General features: G+C 42.1%; 1 protein-coding gene across 1 annotated transcript; it reads left to right on the forward strand.

Annotated features, from left to right (window-relative positions):
- Positions 1-1,123: 1,123 nt before the first annotated feature.
- On the forward strand, positions 1,124-16,575 carry tent4a (terminal nucleotidyltransferase 4A; the record flags this gene model as incomplete). Its single annotated transcript, XM_080045220.1, has 13 exons — positions 1,124-1,940; positions 5,036-5,159; positions 6,420-6,466; positions 7,080-7,200; positions 8,264-8,371; positions 10,027-10,155; positions 10,745-10,958; positions 12,328-12,454; positions 12,547-12,650; positions 13,490-13,674; positions 14,381-14,539; positions 15,194-15,364; positions 16,411-16,575. Exons 1-13 carry the CDS (start codon positions 1,135-1,137, stop codon positions 16,573-16,575), a joined length of 2,460 nt encoding a protein of 819 aa, XP_079901346.1. The 5' UTR covers positions 1,124-1,134.
- Positions 16,576-22,545: the final 5,970 nt, after the last annotated feature.

A 22,545-nucleotide genomic window follows, 5' to 3' on the forward strand; every position in this document is an offset into this window, starting at 1 on the left:
AAGACGTTCTCTCCCCCGCTCTCTCTATTACATGCACACACGCATCTCCAGAAGGAAGGGTTTCTGGTTTTACGCGGTATGGTTGTATCCATGCCCGCCTCTCCTATGCTCAATCATAGAGCGCAATGGGCTGGGAAATGGCTGTTGCTTGCACTGAAATGAACAACACCACCTGCCGTGCATTGATTACCCCTTCTGTAAAATGAGCATAAACAAAATACACAGAAAAGTAACGGCGATCTTTTTAAGCTTAGACAGTGAGATACATATACCATATGTGTGTGTTAAGAGAATGCAGTGAGCCTTATTTGCTGCTGGCTGTGTCTGTATGAGCAGCATCACAATGGTCAGAGCAGAGGTAGCCTAATGATGTGAATTGTATATTTTCTTTCAAGGATAACAATAAATGTTTACATTGGCCGGTTTTTCTGTCAGAGCTTTCCTAATCAGAGGCACATTAATATAAAAATATATAATTATATTAAATGCCAATAGGCGTACGCCAAGGCTCTGAGGCAAGGTTGTTGAAAGTCATCTGTCATTCCACGTAAGATTCAACCACTGTCTAACCTCATATTGAAGGGGGGAGGGGGGGATCCCCTGTGCACTCACCCACCCGATCCGTCCCCCACACCCACTGGTGATAGCAGCGAGATGGAGATTGAGTGCAAGGAGGACCTATGGGTTCAAGAGACACCGGGCAACAGGACCCTTATTCATTATAGACGTTTTTCCGTGTACTTCATTTGTTGTTCAATTATATTTTTATCAAATGACAATTCAAATATTTACTGTGCAATTCATCAACCGGCCGGAGTGATGAAGGAGTGGGCGGAAAGGGGGCGCAGTCATCATTTAAGAAACCCTTCGTAGGGCGCATGCGCATGGATTTGAAGAGAATACGCCATATTGAATTCCCGTAGGAAACGGCTAGCGTTTTTTCCCCAGCTAGCGGTACAGGGGATACTTTATCAATGGTCCTAATTCGGTTAAAGGTTGAAATACTTCTCTTTTCGTAACCCCGGACAGCGTAGCGACCTTCGAAAGGTCCACGGAGCGGTGCATATTCACCACGGGTTCGCTAGCGTTAGTAAAGATACTTGTAGGTGGGGGGGGGTGCCAGAGAGAAGTTGAATGGATCCGAGGGTGGCTTGGATTCAGCCCGAACAGAAAGGACCTGCGAACGCCTTATGGATGCACGTCTGGGAGACCTCTCAGCAAGCACGGACACTCTCCGCTCAACAGCAGCTCCACAATCAAAACCACAACCAGTGCGTGAACTACGCCGCGTTGGGTGTTTTAAAAAATGTGGCGAGCGCGGTGGCATCGAGCAAGAGCATTTGCAGCAGCAGCAACGGCAGCAGCCATCACAGCATCATGAACGGCACTACTAGTATTAACGGCACCGTGATGTCCTCGCTTGGGATAGCGCTGACCAACGGGAACGTACACAGCCTCTTCGCCACGGCAAACGCAGCGGAACCAGGTGAGGGGAAATCCCGGCCTCAGAAAACGGGACCCATCTCCTCATCCTCGTCCTCCTCGCAGGAGTCCGGGTCGGACAGCCCCCCTTCCAGCTGCTCTCTTGAGAGGACTATGGGTGGAAATGTAACGGGCAACATTAATCAAAACGTCGGGGGTGTCAATCTGCTCTTCAACGTGAGCGACAGCGTGGACAACAATGTCAACCTCTACCACCACCATCATCATCAACGTCACTTACAGGCGTTCAATTTACAGCAGCTATGCTCGAAGCGCCACCAGGTTCACCCCTCTGTACCTGTAAATCACACACACAGTCACCCCCCAGGCCGACGGAAAAGTGAAAACAAAGCGAGCACCTATGGGATGAATTACTTGCTTTCGAACTGCACTAATGGCAATTATGCGAGCACTTGGACGCCTTGGAAGACGAGGAGGTACAGCCCCGGGGTGCTAGGGTGAGTGTCTGAACACCGTGACAGCGGATGTAACAGCTAACCTAAACGTGTGTCTGCTGCGTTGTATACGTGATTCGTATGAATTGTCAAATGCTCAATTTTGTGGGCCAAGTCCTGTGATATCTACAACGTGATTTAGGTATTCGTTTCACAGCCCAATTAAACACCCAGCTTTGCAGTGTAGACTGGAGTTAGTCTGTTTGCTGTGTGACTGTGAAGCCACCGTGAGATATATTGCGTAAAGACAGCTACAGTCGGCCACAGCCAGACCGGAAGTGTTGTGTTTTTGTCTGCTGAAGTTTGAATTGGGCCGTCACTGAATATAACGTTATATCAAACTATTGGGAAGAAATATAAAAGGAAACATTGTGGGGAAGTTTATAATAACACATTTAATGATACATTCGAATTTTTATTGAGTATTGCTTTCTTTATTGGAGGATTTATTTAGAAGGTTTGGACCGGATATGTTGCTTTTCAGTGTAGTCCGTTAGTTAGCATGACCGAGGAGTCTGTAGCTAACTCGGCTAACGGTTTCCCCTTTTGGTCCGATATTAAAGTTAAGAAGGAAGCAGTTAAAACAAAAACTAAACTAAATAATTTCGCCGTCAAACAAATAAAATTAAGACTGAATAGACCCGCGGAACTGGGACTAGTAATATCAAACTTAAATAAATATAAAATGTTTTTTAACTCGGTGTTAGCTAACGAAGTTGGATAACACTTCCCTTGTGTAACGTTTACTCCCCTGAACCACTAGTCTTGGTTGCTTAATCATAAAAGTAATTTTACTGAAGACATATACAGTATGATAACTTTATGTTAAAAGGAGGAACAATTATATTTTATGTTTCCACTGCATTTCTTTATACTGAATTAAAGTAGAGTTCTTCGGTATTCCATTGTATTTACTCAGCTATGGATAATTGCCTTTATACCAAGATATTGTGGGCACAGTCCTCACAGTTAATTCTCACTATCCAGGTTCTAATGTATGGAGATCTCTATCAGTGTGAAATTACAGACAGTGGTGGAACTTAATGTACTTATTTACTCCTATAGTATTAATACAATTTGGGGAAAAAAGAAATATAGGCCTATTAAGTTTATTTTTACTTTTTTTCAGTAGGGTATTATGAATTATTAGTAGGTGTTGTGTAAATGTACGCCTACCACATTGTTGTAGATAGCAAAAATCAGAATAACTACTATATTATGATTTACTCTTAACTTGAATCATTTTGCTCTGACAGAAGCCTTATTATAAAACAAATGACCATGGAACGTCCAGCTGTGTTGCAGGATCTTGTGATATTTGTAATGGGCCAGTTGCACCCACCTGGGAATTCTCTGTACAAGGAGTTGGTGTTTGTCATGAAAGTGCTTGATGCACAGTTACCCCCTAACCCCTTAGTTAACTGAAGTTGTAAATCAGTGGTTGGTCCCGTGCACTGTGAATTTAATTAGCATTTTCTCTGGCTGTTTTTGGTTCTACATGTTTTTCTGATGCAAGTTTTGGCTTGTGTGTGTGCGTGCTAACTGACTAGTCTTGTAGTAGTTTGCCTTCAGGGGTGCCCATTTTTGAAGTCCAACATAGAGGGATGTGCACTCGTAATTGAAAATACAAATAATTGTGTAGTTATGCCGCATTAATGTTGTGATTATGAGATATTAACATTTGGTTAATACAACACTGTAACAGTGGAACATTTTTTTATTGCAAATTAAGATGCATGCATGGCTGTTATGGTGTGGTAGATTGCCCTAGTGAAAACAACAGATTACTTTAGGGCCCTAAAGTTCAAAGAGGCGATGATTGACTCTTAGCTGGTTTGTCAGGGCTGGCTGTAGTAGCAGTTCTTATTTTGTCTGTGTGGGGGCCCAGCAATAAGCACGCCTTCTGTCAGCGGGCTGGACTGGACTATATTGGCATGGATACGCCCTGGCAGAGAGTTTTCACCAAAGAGTGGGCACATGGGCCGACTGCATTTCCTCCAGGGCTCGGGTAATTGATTGTGACAGACTCCCTGTTCTGTATTTCACACTGACATCATGGCATGCATTCCTCGAAAAATGAATGGCCACAGGGGTGAACAGAGTTCCACTGTTCGGAGGCATTTGACTGGTCTGAAATCTTTACATCATATGCTGCCCTCTTTTCCCCACACAAAACGTGAGCGCTAACAATAAGGCCCAGAACCCTTTAGGCAGACTTTGGATGAACTTCTTTTCACATTCCTGTTAGAAAACCTCGAAGGTGTGTGTTATCTTGATGAGGAATAAAATTGTTTTCAGTGATGCTGAGATAAGAAGGATTGTGCTTATCTGGACCACTTAAGTTCTGTCTTATTATGGCTTGCTGTGGTTATGTTTATGGCTGTGATTACGGTTGCTGATAAGAATTGGGCTTAGTCTAGCATTAAAGTCAGGTTAGAGGAATTGGATTTTACTCAAATGCTTTGCGATCATAGAAAGTAGAAGAGCTGTGTGACAATATTCAATTTGGACAGTTGTGAATGTATTTAAACAATTTAGCAAAAAAAGCAATGTTTTAAGGTACTTAAAAATGTAGTCATTATACAAATGAAAGTATTTTCACTTTCATGGATTTTCTGACAACATTTCAAGACACAGCATTTAATGTTGATTGCTATCTTGCTGCCTCTTGTTTTTGGGGATCTGCCAGCTCAAGTAAAGAAGCTAAGAAAACAGATATGTCAATAGAACATATACCATGCTGTTGCCTTGCTTCACAGGCTCTGGCACGATGGAGGCTAACCAGAACAGTGATAAGAAAGAAGCATATCTCCAGCCATCAGGAGACTTTTTTTTTTTTTTTTTCAAAACATAATATAAGTGAAATCTGATATGTGCATACGTAACATGTGTTAGTCACGTTTTTGAAAATATCCTCATGTTATTGTTACTATAGTTGTATACAAGTTTGAAATACTCCAAACAAATTAAATATATTTTACATCATGTATAGTTCCTTCTCTCAATACAGGTTCCATTATACTGGTCTGTGTATGTGTAGCATTATTGCTTACGTGGTGATAACAACCCCTTTAACTGTCATTTCCCTTACCATCCAGACTCCACGAAGAGGTGATGGACTTTTACAACTTCATGTCTCCTCGGCCGGAGGAAGCAGCAATGAGGAAGGAGGTGGTGAACCGGATAGAGATGATCATCAAGGAGCTGTGGCCCACTGCAGATGTAAGACACACACACACACACACACACACACACACACACACATGCCTCTGTTTATTTTTGATCTGTTCTCCCCTCTTCTGAGAGTCTTAATATCTCGGAGCGCAGACTCAATCATAATACAGTCCGCTCCCGTAGGAGGAATTATTGGCACACAGACAAACTGTGATCTCAGGTTGCTCATAAATCTTTGTTGAGAAGCTGTGTTTTTCTTTTAAAGGCGAGGCCGTGTTTGAAATAACCAATGTGTTGTCTTTTTCATACACTGTTTTCAATTGTGGCAAATATTTCAAGAGTTGAGGTAGATGGGTAGGAACTGGCAAGACATTTATTTTTATTTTGTGTGATTATGGCTCAGTTCTTTCAAACTATGAAGGAAAAGTAAGATATGTCGGGAAATACAATTTCTTGTTTTCTGCCAAGTAGACTTTTTTTAAGTACTTTACTTAAAGTATTGCTACTTGCGTACATCCCATTTATTAGCGAGCATCTTATCCTGATGCTAGGCCTAGTTTTCATAGAGAAAATGAATGAAGCTTAAGTTACAAAAAGCTATTATTATTTTTTTAAAGTGCACTCGCATTGTAAGTACAGAAATAGTGATGGAGGATCCCACGGCCGGTTGACTAGAGAAACAACGTAGGGGTTGACGTCATTCTCTTCTTATTACTTCATCATGTAAATCACACGCAGTGGTGATTTGTTGGCTGCCAGTCTTCCATACTCTCTTCCACTGAGAGTCAGAGTGTCAGGTAAGTGGATCAAGCCCCTGATTTGTACCAGCCTCCCTTTTTTATTTCAGCCTATTAATCCCAGCCTGTCTTTGTGCCGTTGCCTTGTCGTATTTACCACAGAAGGAAAAGGGAAAGAACTCCACTCTGCTTCCTTTTGGACGGCTTTCACTTGCAGCCCCCCCCCCCAAAACACAGTCTTTTTTCCCCTCTCCTACTACCTATTGTGTACTTAAATTGGCAGCTTACTCAACTTGGCAGCCTTTACCCTCTCGGAAGTGGAACCCGGAAATACCTAGTTCCTGATAGTGTGCAAACATGTGAATTTGATATATACATCATCACGACAAATGAGCTGTTGTAGTATACAGGATCTAGGTACTGTCAAAAGCAATTAGCCAAGCACATAATAGATAGAATGTTGTAGAAGAGGCTGTGAAAAGTCAATGTATTGTATCTCTCATTTAGCTGTTTAACTGCACTGATTTATTTTGCTCATAGTTTTCATATTTCTTCAACATTTTTCCCACAGGTCCAGATATTTGGCAGCTTCAGCACAGGGCTGTACCTCCCAACAAGGTAAGATCGTAGTATTTCTCATTTTAAAGGTCACCTAGCTTATGCAAAATGCACTTTTTAATTTTATTCAACATAAATATGGGTCACCGGTGTGTGTGTGTATAGACTCCCACTTATGAGAAAAAAACAACCTACTCTCTGTTTACCCCCTCTATATGTCTGAAAACCTTTGTTTAGAACACCCTAGGATTTCTCTCCCCATATGACTTCATAAGGGGAAAAACTACGTCCCCTCATTACTAACCTAATTTTGCCCTACCTCCACCTGTGATAAGCACACCCCCAGTTACCCCTGAATCTAACTGGCTGTTAGATTTAAACTGGCAGTTAAATTCAGGGACACTCTCAAAGCACACTGGGGTTTTTGGAAGGTGGATCTTGAATAGACAGGCTGTAAAACAGAGCGTTTCAGACAGAGGCTAAAGAGAGGAGATTCAGCAATGGCACAATCGCCAGGAAAACAGTTTCTAGTAGAAACCCAAATTCCAACTTGAACCTGACAATGAGCATAATACGTGACCTTTAACTTTAAGAAAACTCAAAATGGTCATTTTATACCTGGCCAGTATTTCACCATTGTGGTCATTTTTAATTTATTTTTTTCCCACCTCAGTGACATTGATCTTGTGGTGTTTGGTAAGTGGGAGCGCCCACCTCTGCAAGACTTGGAACAGGCTCTACGCAAGCATAACGTGGCAGAACCCTTCTCCATCAAAGTGCTGGACAAGGCTACAGTGAGTAACTAGAGCATCTTTCTAAAATACAGTATATGGGCTTTGCAGACACATGTCACTTTTTGCTCATATTCCTCTTCCATCAAACACACTGTTCAATGATTAAGATAATGTATTTGAGTCTTCCTAAAGGTTTTCTTTTAAACACAAAGTTATTGAATATAATGGCACAAAAAGTAAATGGGAAACCAGTTGGATTAAACCCAGCTAAATTGAAATTTTGGCAGGAACTTTTACATGGCCTAGAAAGGTTCCTGTGGAGATGAAATGGTCAGTTAGAAGTGTAAAGCTTGGATCATTAGCTCTGTTGTCTCCATGGAAATATGAGAGGGGGAAAGGACATTTAGTGACGATTAGTGTCTTCCATCTGTTAGCGTGATTGGTGGCACACTCTGCCAGCTGCATGGCCAGTTTTCCTGTTGAACTGTACAAATACAGTTTACTTTCATATTACAATGGCAGTGGACACCTGTCAGCTCTAGTTTGCCTAGAATTTATATCCAATACTTTCTGTTCTTTTGCCATTAATGTGAATAAATGCTGCAACACTGACATTTGTGTATAAATGGAGAAATCTATTTGTCTGTCTCTCTGTCATTCTGCCTGTCTGTCTAGCCATTGTTACCTCCTCCCTATTCTTTTGCTGTTTTTCCTCTTTGTTTTGTTAAACCATTACTTTGCCACCAAAAATGCATATCATTCCTCAGTGCCCATGTAATGTGGCCACCTACTCTGGTTGAAGTGTTTATAGCTACAATCCTACAATGGTGAAGTAACTCAACAGCATGCTCTATCATCATGTACTGTACTGTACTGTACGGTGTGCACACGGCCAGGCAAACCACTACACACCGCACTCCTGTCTTGACTGACATGATAATAAGTAGTTAATGGCTGAACTCTCCTCTTGAGATTAAGCTTTTCCTTCCAGCCTGTGATCCGTGAACCAATGTTTTCTTTTGTTTTTCATTTGATTTTGTCACACAGAGAGAGTGTCCTTTTGCCGCTGATGACTTGACGTTAATGTTCGCTAACGCGTGTCACTTTCCCTCCCCCCCGTCAGGTGCCAATCATCAAGCTGACAGACCAGGAGACTGACGTGAAGGTGGACATCAGTTTCAACGTGGAGACTGGAGTGAAGGCGGCAAGCTTCATTAAAGATTATGTTAAGGTGAGATATCGCTGTGGTGATAACTGCTGTGCGGAAAAATACAGCCTAAGGGTCCGCCTGTCATGTTGGTGTTTTAATTTGATCACCGAATCAGAGCGCTAGGCATCAAATCAGGCAACATTAAATCCCTTATGCGCCCTTTTCCTTCTGGATTTTTAAAAGACTCTGCTCGTCAACGCCCATCACAAGCAATACATGGAGAGCAGGAAAAGGTCATGTAGACACATTTATATAAAAACCACCAAAGGAGTCACATAACTACCATTTTACATGGGGGATCTAAATGCAGAAGTTTGGAAATTCCCACAGTGAATCCGGCGGGCCAGCAGTTTAAAGCATTAGACTCTACTTCACTCCAATCTCATATTGGCTCGTACCGCTTCCAAAAGCAAGCTGGAACGCACCCCAGAGACCGTGTTGGTATAATCTTCCTCCCAAACTCAAACTGAGCCTGTGTGTGTTGATTTGAATCCTGTTTGCAGAATGTACACACATTGCAGGTGAAATCCACCCCATGGCTCTGACAGAATTCCTTCCAAAGGGCGGATAGCGTGCCTTGAGTTAGACACGGTTGTTGAGGTTTATGCAGGAGAGAGAGGAATTCCAGGCGATGATGTCCCAGCATGCCGTCATGTTTAGGCCCTTTTTCTTCTTGTGTTTGTTGTAGCATTTTTTTTGTTTCACGCTTGGCTGGGAATACATGTCGCAGCTTGAAAGGTCTGCAGGCTCACTCGGGATCCATCCAGGGATGTTTTAAAGCTACGGGGCGTGACAGAGTCGGCTGCCGTCTTGTCATGGAGGGGTCACCTCAGAGTTAATCCTCTCACGGCAGCTTCCCATGCAGCCAGTTGGAGCAAGTCTCAGACTCTAGGAACTCTCATAGAATGTTTCATCTCATGTCCAACTGGGCCAAAACATTCTGGAGTATTCATGTAATGTCTGACTACTGTATGAAACAACCACAGGCGATGTACGGCAGCATTTCCATGCTGAGGCTGCTGGTAGAAATCGTATTGTAACTCATTTGAACAGAAAACTGTCACACAATCTTTTGCAAGGTGCATTTGCATGGATAACACACTATGTCTATCTAATGGTTAATACTAGATTGCTCAATAGTTTGTGAATCAAATCACGAATTTATGAAAATTGAATCGACTCAAATCTTAAGAGGAAACAATAATTGCTCCACAATCAAATCGCCAACCATCGCTCTGTCGAGTGATGTATTATAATTATCTCCTTTTCTCTAATTTACTGAACGCTTATACATCTCACCGAAAGTTCCTTCTTCTCCTCAATGAGTCATACGAATTGGACTTGAGTTAAAGGCTTAATGTGTATTGATATGCATTAAAACTTCACAAAATGATATAACCAATGTGATCTATATTGGAACACCATTATGCCCTAGCCTCTGCCCCGCATTCTCGCCAAAGCTGTTTGACTCAATCTCCCATGATGCTTTGCAATTTCATGATGTCATCAAACTCTGTCTTTTGTGAGCCCGAAAGACAAGAAGATTACATATTGTGTTTTTAAATCTACCCTCTTCTTTCTTCTTCTTTCTTTTTTTTTTACTCTCTTCACTGTAAGCTTATCCAGAGCCAGACTGAATTCTCATTCCGCATGTGTCTCTTCCTCCACTCTGTCAGATGTATCCAGTGCTGCCTTACCTGATCTTTGTGCTGAAGCAGTTTCTGCTGCAGAGAGATCTAAACGAGGTCTTCACCGGGGGGATCAGCTCCTACAGCCTCATCCTCATGGTCATCAGCTTCCTGCAGGTACAGTCAGACACAAACTGAAGCCCACACAACCCCCCCAACATTTTTTATAATAACAATCGCAAGTAGCCGTAGTTAAAGAGCTACTTTACCGGTGGGAATATGAAGTTGTTTTGAACTCTGAGATCCTATGTAGTATACATGTGCAAACATTTTTGAAATCGGTTCATCCTGAGAAAAGGCAGAATTGAGTGTTTTATGGTCTCACTGTCTAACCCTACATTTTACTAGTGTGACATCACACTAGTAAAACTTTAGGGTTAGGATTAACAGGACAGCTGGGCCAAGGGAAGACTGAGGAAAGACAAACCTCATTCATTATATTATAACAGCGATTTTATTGTGATGATAAAACGCTTGTTGCATATGGGTGAAGTATTCCTTTTAGGACATGGTAGAAGTTCCAGCATTGTAGCATATTAGTGGATGTTTCCAAGTATTGTGGAAAATAAAAATAATCCTGATAGTATTAGCAATTACAAGAAACCTAGGGGAATTAGTAGTACTAAATCACTTCCCTCATATCCAGTGTTTTACACTTGTTTTTAAACACACACTTATCAAGTTTTCCCGTGCTTCCCACTTCCAGCTCCATCCTCGCATAGACGCCAGGAACCCCAGTGAGAATCTGGGCGTGTTGCTGATTGAGTTCTTCGAGCTGTACGGCCGCCATTTTAACTACTTGAAAACAGGGATCCGCATCAGAAACGGGGGCGCCTATGTAGCCAAAGAGGAGATCATGAAGTCCATGACCAACGGATACAGGCCCTCCATGCTGTGTATAGAAGACCCTCTGCTTCCAGGTGTGTGATCTGCAAGTCTACACTGGGTTGGAGTGAATAGAAATAAGGGTTAGGCACGATCTGATCCAATATCGGTACCGGGTCCAACATGGCTGCAGTCTCCGTATGGGACTGAATTATTTTAACTATGAAAGAAATTTACATTTTAAGACAATCGCTAACGTAATATAGCACATATTCATATGAGAATCAAGCAATTCAAAAGTTGAGTTCTGATGTTCTGCATACAAACCGTACAAAGCTGTTAAGATAAACCTATATGCATTGGTGTATATTTGTTGCTCTTTTAAATTTAGAATTGCTATGTTGCTTAAGCCTTCCAGACCTATCACATAACATCACCACCAACAGAGGCATTGTATAATAATTACAATATTGGACATTATAGGTATCGGTGATATCCAAAACCCAGATATCGGAATCGGATCAGAATTTAAAATAGGGGGATCAGTGCGTCGGCGTCCCTAATAAAAATTTTACTAATGCTGACCAAGTAGCTGACTTTACGAAGAAAAACCTCTGCAAACTGCAATTCTCAAGAAGAAATGTATCCATGGGGGGAGAAGTCACTACAGATTGAGTTGTGAAATGTGTCCTCAGAACTCATAGCTGCTAACAGTTGGTGTAAAATCCCTTTTCAACAATTGGAATATTGTTGCGACAGAACAAGTCCCAAAGGGGAAAACATATTGCAAGACCAGATGCAGTCCACCAACCAAAGAGTAGAACAGTAGATCATGACAAATGTTTTTTGCAGTCAGAGCAGATGGTCTCAAGTTTAAGAAAGTACATCATGTTTCAGCTTTTTTTTTTTTAAATAGGTCCATTCATTATATTTAATGTAGTTGTGTCTTTGGGAAACTGAGCAAAAGCTTAAAGTCGCTATGTGTAGGATTTGAGAATGTCTGGTCCTGCTGGTGTTGGTTTTCAGAGTGACACTGTTAGCAAACAGCAGTGGAACACAGTGTTATTGGGCCTAAAGCAACACATAGACTGCACCGCCTGGAACTGGCTATTCATTCTTCACACTAAAACCTATGCCATCACAGTTATAATAACATCATACATTCGTTAAGGTTTATGTTCAATCCAGTTTGGCAAATTGTCTTTTTGACCTTGATATTATGCATTTCTATTTGACCATACGGAATGATAGTGAATACAAAGTTGTGTTGCCAACAGAACCAGCATATTACTATTAATGAGCATGTAATATCCTACAGCAAGGGAGAGGTTTAGAAAAAGAAAAAAAGCAAGACAATAAACATGAATAGGGTTCCATAACATAGAATTTACTTGGCCATATAATTTCTCTTTACCCATTTAATATTTACTATTGTGTGGTGATATTTGTCTTTTCTCTGTGCAGGTAATGACGTGGGGAGGGGCTCCTACGGTGCCATGCATGTCAAGCAGGTGCTAGACTACGCCTACACTGTCCTGAGTCATGCCGTGATCCCGCTAGCACGGTCCTATCCCAACAAAGACTCTGAGAGGTGAGTGTTCAATCCTTTATACAGTCATGACATTAGCCTGGATAAAAGAAGTGCCCTTTCTAAAAGCCATTTCTTTCCTCTGTTCCCTGCAGCACCTTGGGCAGGATAATCAGGTTGACCCAGGAAGTGATCGACTACCGGGAATGGATCATTAAGAAGTGGGGCGGCAGGGATCTGGCTCGAACAGACAACAGAGGTATGATTCCCCCCAGACTCTCACTGTCCAGGGGATTGTGGATCAACTGCTCTTGCTTTCAGTGACAACATCTTAAAGGTGCAGTGTGTAAAAGGATTTGGTGTTTTTTCAGAACATACCTTGGAAGAAATGCAATAGAACATGTTTTAATTGGTGTATAATCACTTGGAAATAAAAGTAGTATTTTTTGATGACCAATTTGTATCTACATAGGAGTGCTTCATGAACCTCCACGGAGGCCACCATGTTGCACTGCCATGTTTCTACAGTAGCACGGAACGGACTATCTTGACAGCGTTACGTATTTTCATATATAGTGGGTGTCTGCACCTGTTGGAAGACAAAGAAGAAGTACTATAGAATAAATGTATTACTACATCTTCACTTGATATTGTGGAAGGACTTGAGGCATTGCTGGATGATCTTTAGTAACTAGCTTCTTGTCCTTAAAGGCGTCTGTAGGGTCTGTCAATTTTACGAAAAAGAGGAGTCCACACAGTGCATTGCAATCTGGATGTTTCACCAATAGATGACGCCAAAACACACTTTTCTTACTCACAGCTCCTTTCATACCAACACATTATGAGAAGTGCAGGATAAAGTCTATTATTCTTATACATAATAAATAAATGATTGATTAAAAGAAAAAAATGTTACATCAAATGAATAACAGTTAATCAAACCGCTTATGAAATAAGAGTCAAGGAATTTTATTCAAAGTATACTTTTGAGAGTTCAATAGTCCACAGTAAAAAAAAACTACTTTTATCGAAAAGAACCAAATCCACTGAGCAATAATTAAACCTTTTCATTTTTCTTTTTCTCTTTTCTGTCTGTAGTTTCCCCTCCCAAGGGCCAGTCGTCGGAGCAGGATCCCTGTGTGCTCGGCGGTGGTGGTGTGGGGTCAGACGAGCAGCAGAGGGACTCAGTGTCACCGCACAGCGCAGACTCTCCCATGTCCATCTCCAGCCCCCAGCAGCACTCCTCAGCCTCCTCCGTCTCCTCTCTGTCCGGATCAGACAACGTAAGAACACACATGCACATAGACACACACACTGCCAAAGCATTCTGTGTCAGTAAGAACTTACACTTTATCAACTGGGGCGGCAGTGGAGAGGGTTGTAGGGCAGTCGTCCACTGGATTGCAGGGTCGGAGGTTCGATCCCCCGCCTACCCGCCACATGTCGAATTGTCCCTGGGCAAGACACTGAACCCCACATTGCTCCTGATGGTTCAGAGAGCGCCTTGCATGGCAGCTACTGCCATCGGTGTATGAGTGTGTGTGTGAATGGTGAATGTGGTAAGAAATGTAAAGCGCTTTGGGGCTGAGAAAATCGGCTGAAAAGCGCTATAGAAGTCAAGTCCATTTACCATTTATCAAACAAAAAACATGAGACAAAACTTCCTTGTATATCCCTATTGCAGTTTATCCCTAATGCAGTCCGCAAACAGCATGACATGTAGGGGACACTCGCTGCTATGAAACACCCATGACAAAACATTCTCTATCCATTTATTCCCTCTGCAAATGATATATCCTCTGGCACGACTACAATTTCATTTTAATATGCATTTGACTTCCAACATAATGGAGTAATACTGCCACCCACCTGAAATTATTCTCTCCAGCCCAACCAATTTGCATCTAAATTAATGGTTTCATGAGAACATAGAGTGACACACTCAACCTTTTTCTCATTATCTTTTCCCCTGTGTGTGTGATTTTCCAGGACTCTGATTCAACGCCACCGTGTCCCGTCCCTCCACCTGCCCTGTCACAGTACCACCACTCTTTCCCTCCTCTGGGCCTGGCTTTACCACCGGGCTTCAGCATGAGCACCGGCAAGCCCGGCATGGGACACCATCTACTCCTGCCTCCAGGCACACAGGTAAGCAGGCACATTACATTTGCTTAAGCCTCGTTTCCACTAAGAGGTGCAGTTCAGTTTCTGTACAGTTCGTTGCGCATTTATTTGCGTTTCCACTGTCAAAAGTTGAGCAAGGGTACCAAAATAAGCGAACCGTGCAGTACATATTTTGTGGTGGTGGAGCTACACACTGCTGTTGCTTGGTCGACAGATTCGTAATTTCCACGCGATAGATACACCGCAGTGTTAAGGCATTTCTCCTCAGCAAGAGAGAAGAATCTTGTGTTTAGAGAAAAAAAATTCTGCGTACTTTAGCTCTTTCTTTATTGTTAAATTTTTCTTCTTCATTTAATTAATGACTGTATCCCTCTGCTACAATGTCACAGTTGTTAGGCAGCTGCCACACAGCCAGCACTGCTCAACGACCCATAAGCTACTCTGACCGTGGTTATAAACCCTACCTACCAAGTAAGGGTACTGTCAGCAGTGGAACGGCAAGCCAGATACAGGTTAACTGTTTGGTACCAAACCATACCGTGCCAAACCGAACTGTACAGCTCAGTGGAATCGAGGCGTTGGATCATGAGGAACAAGAAAAATGTCATATCAATTAACACTTGGAATGAAGGTTGAAATTGAATGCCGTTTGTAATAATGAATTATTTCCCCTTCCAGGCTCGCGTCTCACTGCCCGGTGGTCTTACAATGCACTCCATACCTGGCAGACAGGTGTGTATAGACACCGGGCTCCCCCCCTTCTTCCACATGCCCCCCCCAGCCCATGCTCATGTCCCCCCCTCCAGCCCCCAGCCTCAGCTCAGCCCCCACTCCAGCCACACACACAAGGTAGGCGCCTGGATGCCACAAACGCACTGTCAAGGCAAACTCACACACACACACTATTACCACTCTTTCCATCTCATATTTTCTGTTTTTCCTCCGTGGTCTCCACTATTATAAGTGTGTGATTTATTTTGTAACAGCTTAAATAAAATTGACCAGTAAACTAAAAACGCTATCACTACTGCTCCTGAGGTTTGATGTTTCAACATCTGCTGTGTACCTGTTGCTATGGGAAATTAAAGAAAGTCTAAATAAAAATGGGTTACAATTTGTTTATGTAGGCCTACAAATTCAGCAAATAAGGTTCAAAGTCTTGATTTGCGAGTTAAAGAAGTGCGGTTAGTCAGGGTAGCCTTACCTTTTGTAACCTTCATGCTAAGCTAAGCTCACCAGCTGCTGGCGGTAGCTGCATACAGTATTTAGTAGGGGCGGGAAAAATAATCGATTTTCCGATTAATCGCGATTCTCTCTCGAACGATTCCGAATTGATTCATAAAAGTTAATAATCGTTTTATTAAAATAGAAATCCTATAGAAACATGATTCACAAGAGTAGAAAGAAAATTAAACTGAATCGGTTTAGTTTTTACATACTTCCATATTGTGTTGAAATGCAAGCTGCATTGATTATTGCACTGGTCATAGAAAGTCATATTTGTGACAAGAAAAGCTTTTTCTCTAATACAATATTAGAGAAGGTAAGTCATCTGTTGATTGTATTTAATGATCATCACAAAAGTAGGAAGTGATTAGCAAACTCTGAGTAGCAAACTCAGATGTGTATATAAATATATTTTTGAAAATCACACATGGGTATGTACATAAAAAAAAAATTGCATTGAGAATCGATTTTGAATCGAATCGTTGACCTCGGAATCGAATCGTGAGGTGCCAAGAGATTCCCACCCCTAGTATTTAGCATACAGACATGGAATGATTCAGTCTTTTCATCGAGCGCTCAGGAAGAGAAAGTTAAACACTATTTCCTTTTTTGGTGCATCCTCGTCGCAGAATGGTATTTATACATTTTCTCTCCGTCTCTCTCCTCAGAACGGAATCAAGTTCAACGTGAAGGGCTTCCACAACCCGCCGCTGGTCAACAACCCCGTTCTGGCTGCTCGCGGACACACGCACACTCACGCACACACACAGTATCACCGCAACACTTGGCGACGCAGGAAGAGGGACAGCCTACCGGTTAGCCTCAGCAGATAGAAACCACTGCTCTCCCCCCTCCTCCTCCTCCTCCCACTACTGTTTCCTCCCTCTCCTCTCTGGCTGCACCATCCTGGCTCTGTGTTGGTCTGGACGGAGGAGAGAGACAGACAGACAGACAGACAGACGGAGGACCAGAGACCAGCAGTGTTCACTCTGGTGCTGCCCCCACACAGAACGACAGCCCCTCGGCTCTGCGTCTTCCTCCAACTATCTCCACCTTTCCATGTCTGCAGGACTTTAGTTCATGGTTTTGTAGTTTCAGTATTAAGTTCCTTTCAGTATTTTGTCTTCCTCCTCCTCGTTCCTTCAGGTCTGTTCCTGTTTTTTTATTTGTTGTTGTTGGACTCAGTGGTGAAGCCATGGAGTCAACTTGACCTCGTCTTGACCTTGCAGCCAAGCTGCCTGTGGTTCAGTTTCTTTTTTTTTTTTTTTTTTTTTTTTTTTTTTTACAGTTTATACACTTACGAACAAACGGTTTTTCATTTGGTGCAATAATGGTATGTTTCTTTTTGGACTAAAGTAAATGCTTATTTAATTTTGTCTGTGTATATGTAAAGGCGTTTTTATACTGTTTTATTTTTGTAGAATTTTAAATTTTGTTTACGAAACCTTTCCCCAGGCAGCATCTCTAGTGTGTGTGGTAGTGTGTGTGTGTGGTAGTGTATACGCCTGTCTGTCATCAGGTTCAAAGCCCCCTCCTCTTCTCTCTCCTCATCTTGATTTTCCTTCCATTTTCCTTTCATCTGCCTTGTAGAAATGGGCGAGGTCAACATGAATTTCCTCACGGAAGTTTTGTTCCTCAGCCTAGTTAGTCTAAAGCATCCTGGAGGGAAGTGGAAGGATGGAAATTACACCCCTTGATATATCTTGAGAAAAAGAGCAGGAGAGGATGTACTTTTGTTTTGGCCTGAAAGCGGTGTTGCTGCTGAGCACATGGAGCCTCTGCAGTGTCACCTAGAGATTGTTTACAGGTGTATATCTCCATGTGTGTGTGTGTGTGTGTGTGTCTTTATGGGACAGTGCTGTTGCCATATTTTGTCAGTCAGGGGAAGGCTGGCAATGGCCTGCTTGATTTGTCTGGGCCGTCTTTCTCTCCACTTTGCGGCGATTTTAGAAGAAAAAGCTTGGAGACACAGTGCAGGAGTGGAAAGAGCCTGTTCTGTTCAACGTGCTAGCGTGTATGCTAGCGTGTTGTCTTCTTTTATTACATGTTGTAGGAGGGTTGGGGCCAAGAAGGCAACAGCTCATCTGACTTGAATTTGAAGATCAAGATTAGGGTAAGGGAGGGGGCAGAAAGCCAGTGAGGGAGAGTCTTCCTGAACCAAGGACCCTAGTGAAAGGGAATTATATTTTGATTCCATTCAGGAATCTTGTGTATATTTGATTGCCAGGTACTTCCGCTAATTGTTTGCAAATGCCTTTCTTTGTGTTTACTTGGGAGTGTGTGTACATAGTTGTTTTCCGCGCGAGCACACCCGTGTCACACAACTACACACACTCTCGCAGACAGGACTGTGGAAAAGGCTGTGACTCGCCCAGAACACTACACACGCTGGTGTTATTACTATGCAAGTGGATTATTCAAATTATTGTGTCAAACTCTTGTCTTTCCATTTGGAAGGTTTTTTTTTTTTTTTTTTTTTTTCTCAGAATGACAAACACAACACTGCTTGCTGAACAGGAGTAATGTTGCTGATGATCAGACTCGCAAGCCAACTCATGTGAACTACCAAACCTATCCCCTTTGTATTTGTATGAAGGCCCCTGACATGTTTCAAAAGTCTAGTTTTCTACATGTATCCGTCAAATGTAAGGAATTGGGGGATGTTTATGTCAATGGTTGGGTCTGGGTCCGTGCAGTGTGTGACATAGTGAAACGTGTGTGAGAACGTATTGAGACTCATGACTCGGTTTTTAATTCCGACGCCCGACAGTTCATGTGCGAGTGCACCCAGAGAGCGACTTGCCCTCTTGCCGGTGCACTCCGGAAGGGGCCAAAGTGTCCAGCAACAATTCTTTACCTAATATCCGAGACTCTGTTCAGTGATGTTACACTATTTATGTATCTTTATTTTTATTTTTTTTAACCATGGCAACTCTGATCCCTAAGTCAATACTGCACCAGGCATCAATACAATCTCAGATGAAGGGTTTGTGTCTTGACCGATGGCTCATTGGCAAAGAAGACGATGAGCTAATCATCCCCCTCCAGCTAGAGTCCTTTCCCGTTGAATGATTTGACCCATAAAATTGTCATGGACGCCACACAGGCTCCCAGAAAGGGGTGAGGTTATTCGAAAATCTATACTATCTTACCATTTCACCCTGTTAGTCCCCAGAATGATTCTTTCCAAGCAAGAATCATTCCCACACATAGAATGTGATCATAATGGCGCATGAATTGCATGCATTCCCAGCCCCACATTAATTGGATAACAAAGTGGATGTCGTTGGCAAGCCTCTTTTTTTAACCCTTTCAAACTGACAGCCATTTGTGCTTTTAGAGACATAGGAACCAGCATTAATGAGGGGCTGATAATGAAATTGGTAATGAAAGGTTGTTGACCGGGTCAGAGTTGCCTGCATCTTGACAGTAAATACTTGACATGCAGTATCCTAGGAAGTCTGTATGGATTCAAAAATCTCTGTGCATCTAAGTGGTCCACTGCAGCTCACTGTCGGCATTCACTTAACCCTCATCACTTCCCCTCAACCCTATGGCCTCGGTTCTTCACTTCTCTAGATGGGGTGGAAGTGAGGGGAGAGGGAAGCGACAGAGAGCAGCGAGGGCTGCAGAGATTTTGGCGTACACAGTTACATGCAATTGTCATTTTCCCCCTGTTGCGATTACAATGAGGGATTTTAAACTGGCGGCTGCTGTTTAGAGAAGAGTGGCAGGCAGCCCCTCTATGTCCTGGCTTATTCATGTGAGCAGTGGCCCTCTGTATGGAACGCCTAGCTACTGGTGGCCAGAGGGAACCACTGCCCCAGCTTTGGGTTTTCTTTTTTCTTTTTGGACATTTTTATGTAAATATATTTTTTTCTATTTTATTTTTTAATAAACATTTTAAAACTGCCAATCAGCGTGTGCATTTTTGAAGTGACGGTACGATGATATGGGAACTTGAAGTGATTACGAGGAACTTTACATTTTTTGTTGAATCTAGGGGCCCCTTTGGACAAGAAGAGCGCCTGTCGTCACAAAGATCTTGGCATTTCTTTAGGAAGCGATGAGGTAATGTATTTATATGTGACTTTGTAAGATTAATAATGGTAAAATGACAATGGTGAAGCTGTGTCTTCCGGTTTGCCTTCTGGCTGCTGTAAAAAATAAATTAAAAAAATCTTGAGTTCCTGGGAAAATCTGACCTGGACAAAGGCTTTTATGACAATATACAAATTGCGCTCTTTTCACTGATGGTCTTGTTTGCTGATAAAGTCCTTTATGATTATTAGAGGAAAAATTACTTTCATAAACAAAGATCCTCATAGTCTCTTTAAAGCTGCATTAATACTTTCTTGGCCACTTGGTGGCAGCACAATTATAAAATAAAAACAACATAATTTGCTAAAGCGTAAGTCTTTGCTAATACATGGTCAGCTCACACAGCAACAGCAGCATTATATTGGTGTAATTTCCCTGGCCACTTGGCAAAATGCAAGCTCTGTGTTGGTCTCTAAAGGTTCCTGAGGGAAATATCTCACTCTTTAAGGAGCTAAATGCTCCACTATGTTTACAAGTTATCAACTAACTTTAGGTCTCCTCTCCTGTGAGGTTTAGTGTTATAGGGCAAGTGTGGTACAGTGGCTTTGGCAGATGCCAATGAGAGCGGAGACTTAATCAAAAGAGTTTACCTGTCTGGCAATAAACCAAAACAACAAGCTCAAATACAGCATACTCTTAACAGCTTTTTCACATTCATTAATTTCACCCATTGCTCGTAAAAAAGTTAACTGTAGCTATACCTCACCATTCTTGAAGGTCTATATTGCCTCCTAACCCTTTGGGTTGAGGGTTTAGTTCCCACGGTGTTTTTGTGCCTCTTGTATCATCTCTGTCATCATGTGATTCTTCTCATTAACACTGGGTGGTGCACATGTACTGCTGCTGAATTAGGACAATCTCTCAAACACAAGGCTGCATTGCTTTGCTGAGCTGAGCTCCCTGGTGTCTTCAGCAGGCTTACACCCCTAAACCAAATATATCGGCGTTAACACTATGTTGCATCTGTAATGTTCAGGATTAGGTGTACTGTAAACTATGTGCTGTCGGCAGTGCTTCTTGTGATAGAAAAGAATCCCAGCCCAGCTCTGAAGCACCTACCCCGACATCTTCATGACCATCCTGATCAACTTGTCATACTGATATCAATTCATTGACTTTATAAAGCTGAACTACAGGCTTTAGTTGGACAAAGGGCTGAAAGGGGCCAAAGAGTATAAGAGAGCATTATAATTGTAAATCAGATCCCCGTTCAAAGGCGAGACATATGGCTTAGGCTATAGTTTTCAGAGCTGGTGTTTGAACCACATGAAAGAGGATGACGAGCACATGAAGAGATGCTTTCTCAGAGGAGTCTTTGAATGCTCTTAAGGTTACAAACTCCAATAGGAACGTATACAGCAGGGCTTCTAATGCTGTGATGCTTTTGTAGGCCAACGTGTTCATCTTGAAAAGTGCTGTATTTTCACAGCAATCCTAAAGAAAACTGGCTGGAAGGGGATCTGTCCAATTAACAGATTGCTGGCTTGGATATGTCTTAGTTCTGCCAGCCGCATATGATCGTGATGACCCAGGCCAGAAGTCTATAGGCTACCCAGCTAAAGCTATAGTCAAACAGCTTCGAGAGGAAAAGCTTGAATCACGGCTGAACGAACCAAGTCCCTCAAAAGCCATGTGATTAGCTCCATCCGTTGCCGGTGGCTACTTAAAATGTGCTCTACTGCTTTTGAAAAGACGCATTTTTGTCTTAAATGTTGGCAAGAATACCACAAGAGCGTAAAATATTTGACATAATCAAACATTAACGATCCTTTTAATTAGTGATTTACAAGCGTTTTGACTTCAGACACTTGACACTGGCCTTACTTTCAATGTTTTAACATTAACAATTATTCAAATGGCTACATGAAATGTAAGAGGGGACACTCATTAGATTATACAGAGCATTCCAGCATCTTTGAACTAGTCGCTATTGTTTTGTTGTGCCTGCAGCTTTACTGTTTTTTGTTTACTTTCGCTACTTTAACACACACAATGTGAGTCAATTTCTACATAAACCCCTGTTAACAAGTTCACTATACAGTATGAACTTGAAAATGTCAGTGTTGTGTTCACATCTTATTTTTGCATTGAGTGGTAACAACATAAACTGTATATGTTATGTATTCAGAGAGTAAATCTGAATTGGTTTGTTATTTTTATTTTTTTTTGTAGGCATAGTTTTCAAATTCCTTTTATGACCTTCCTATTTAGAACTGTATTTACAGTCTTGTGGAGGAGAGATCACCGTCTGTAGTTTCACATTATGTTGTGAAGCATGCAGTGTATCCAGGGAGTCTTCTAACTCAACGATAATCATCCACTTCTCAAGATGTCGTGCTGCAGGAGCCAAATACGTGAGTTTTTAACAAGCCTCGTAAGAATCCCCTGAACAACAGCAATCAAAGGCAATTACAGACCTAATTACATTGATCATTTTGTCAATTCCAAGGTACTCAAGTGAGGGTATTTTTTTGTGTCCAGGGAGACGGCAGAGTGTACCCACGTGGTTTAATAAATCACTTCAACTGAGAGAAAATACTACAACGGTGTGCTTGATGAATCCCAGTGTTGGCCTTAATCAGGAATCAGGAGTATCTCAGTGTGGGTGGTCTCTCTCTCCGTCTGTCTCTCTGACCCACCTTTAAACCTTGATTGCTACCTATCTAGGTCACACCTCAGTGTGTCTTAATCACAGCTTGGTT

Source organism: Ammodytes marinus, assembly GCF_949987685.1.
Source record: "Ammodytes marinus genome assembly, chromosome: 17".
Lineage (NCBI taxonomy): Eukaryota > Metazoa > Chordata > Actinopteri > Uranoscopiformes > Ammodytidae > Ammodytes > Ammodytes marinus.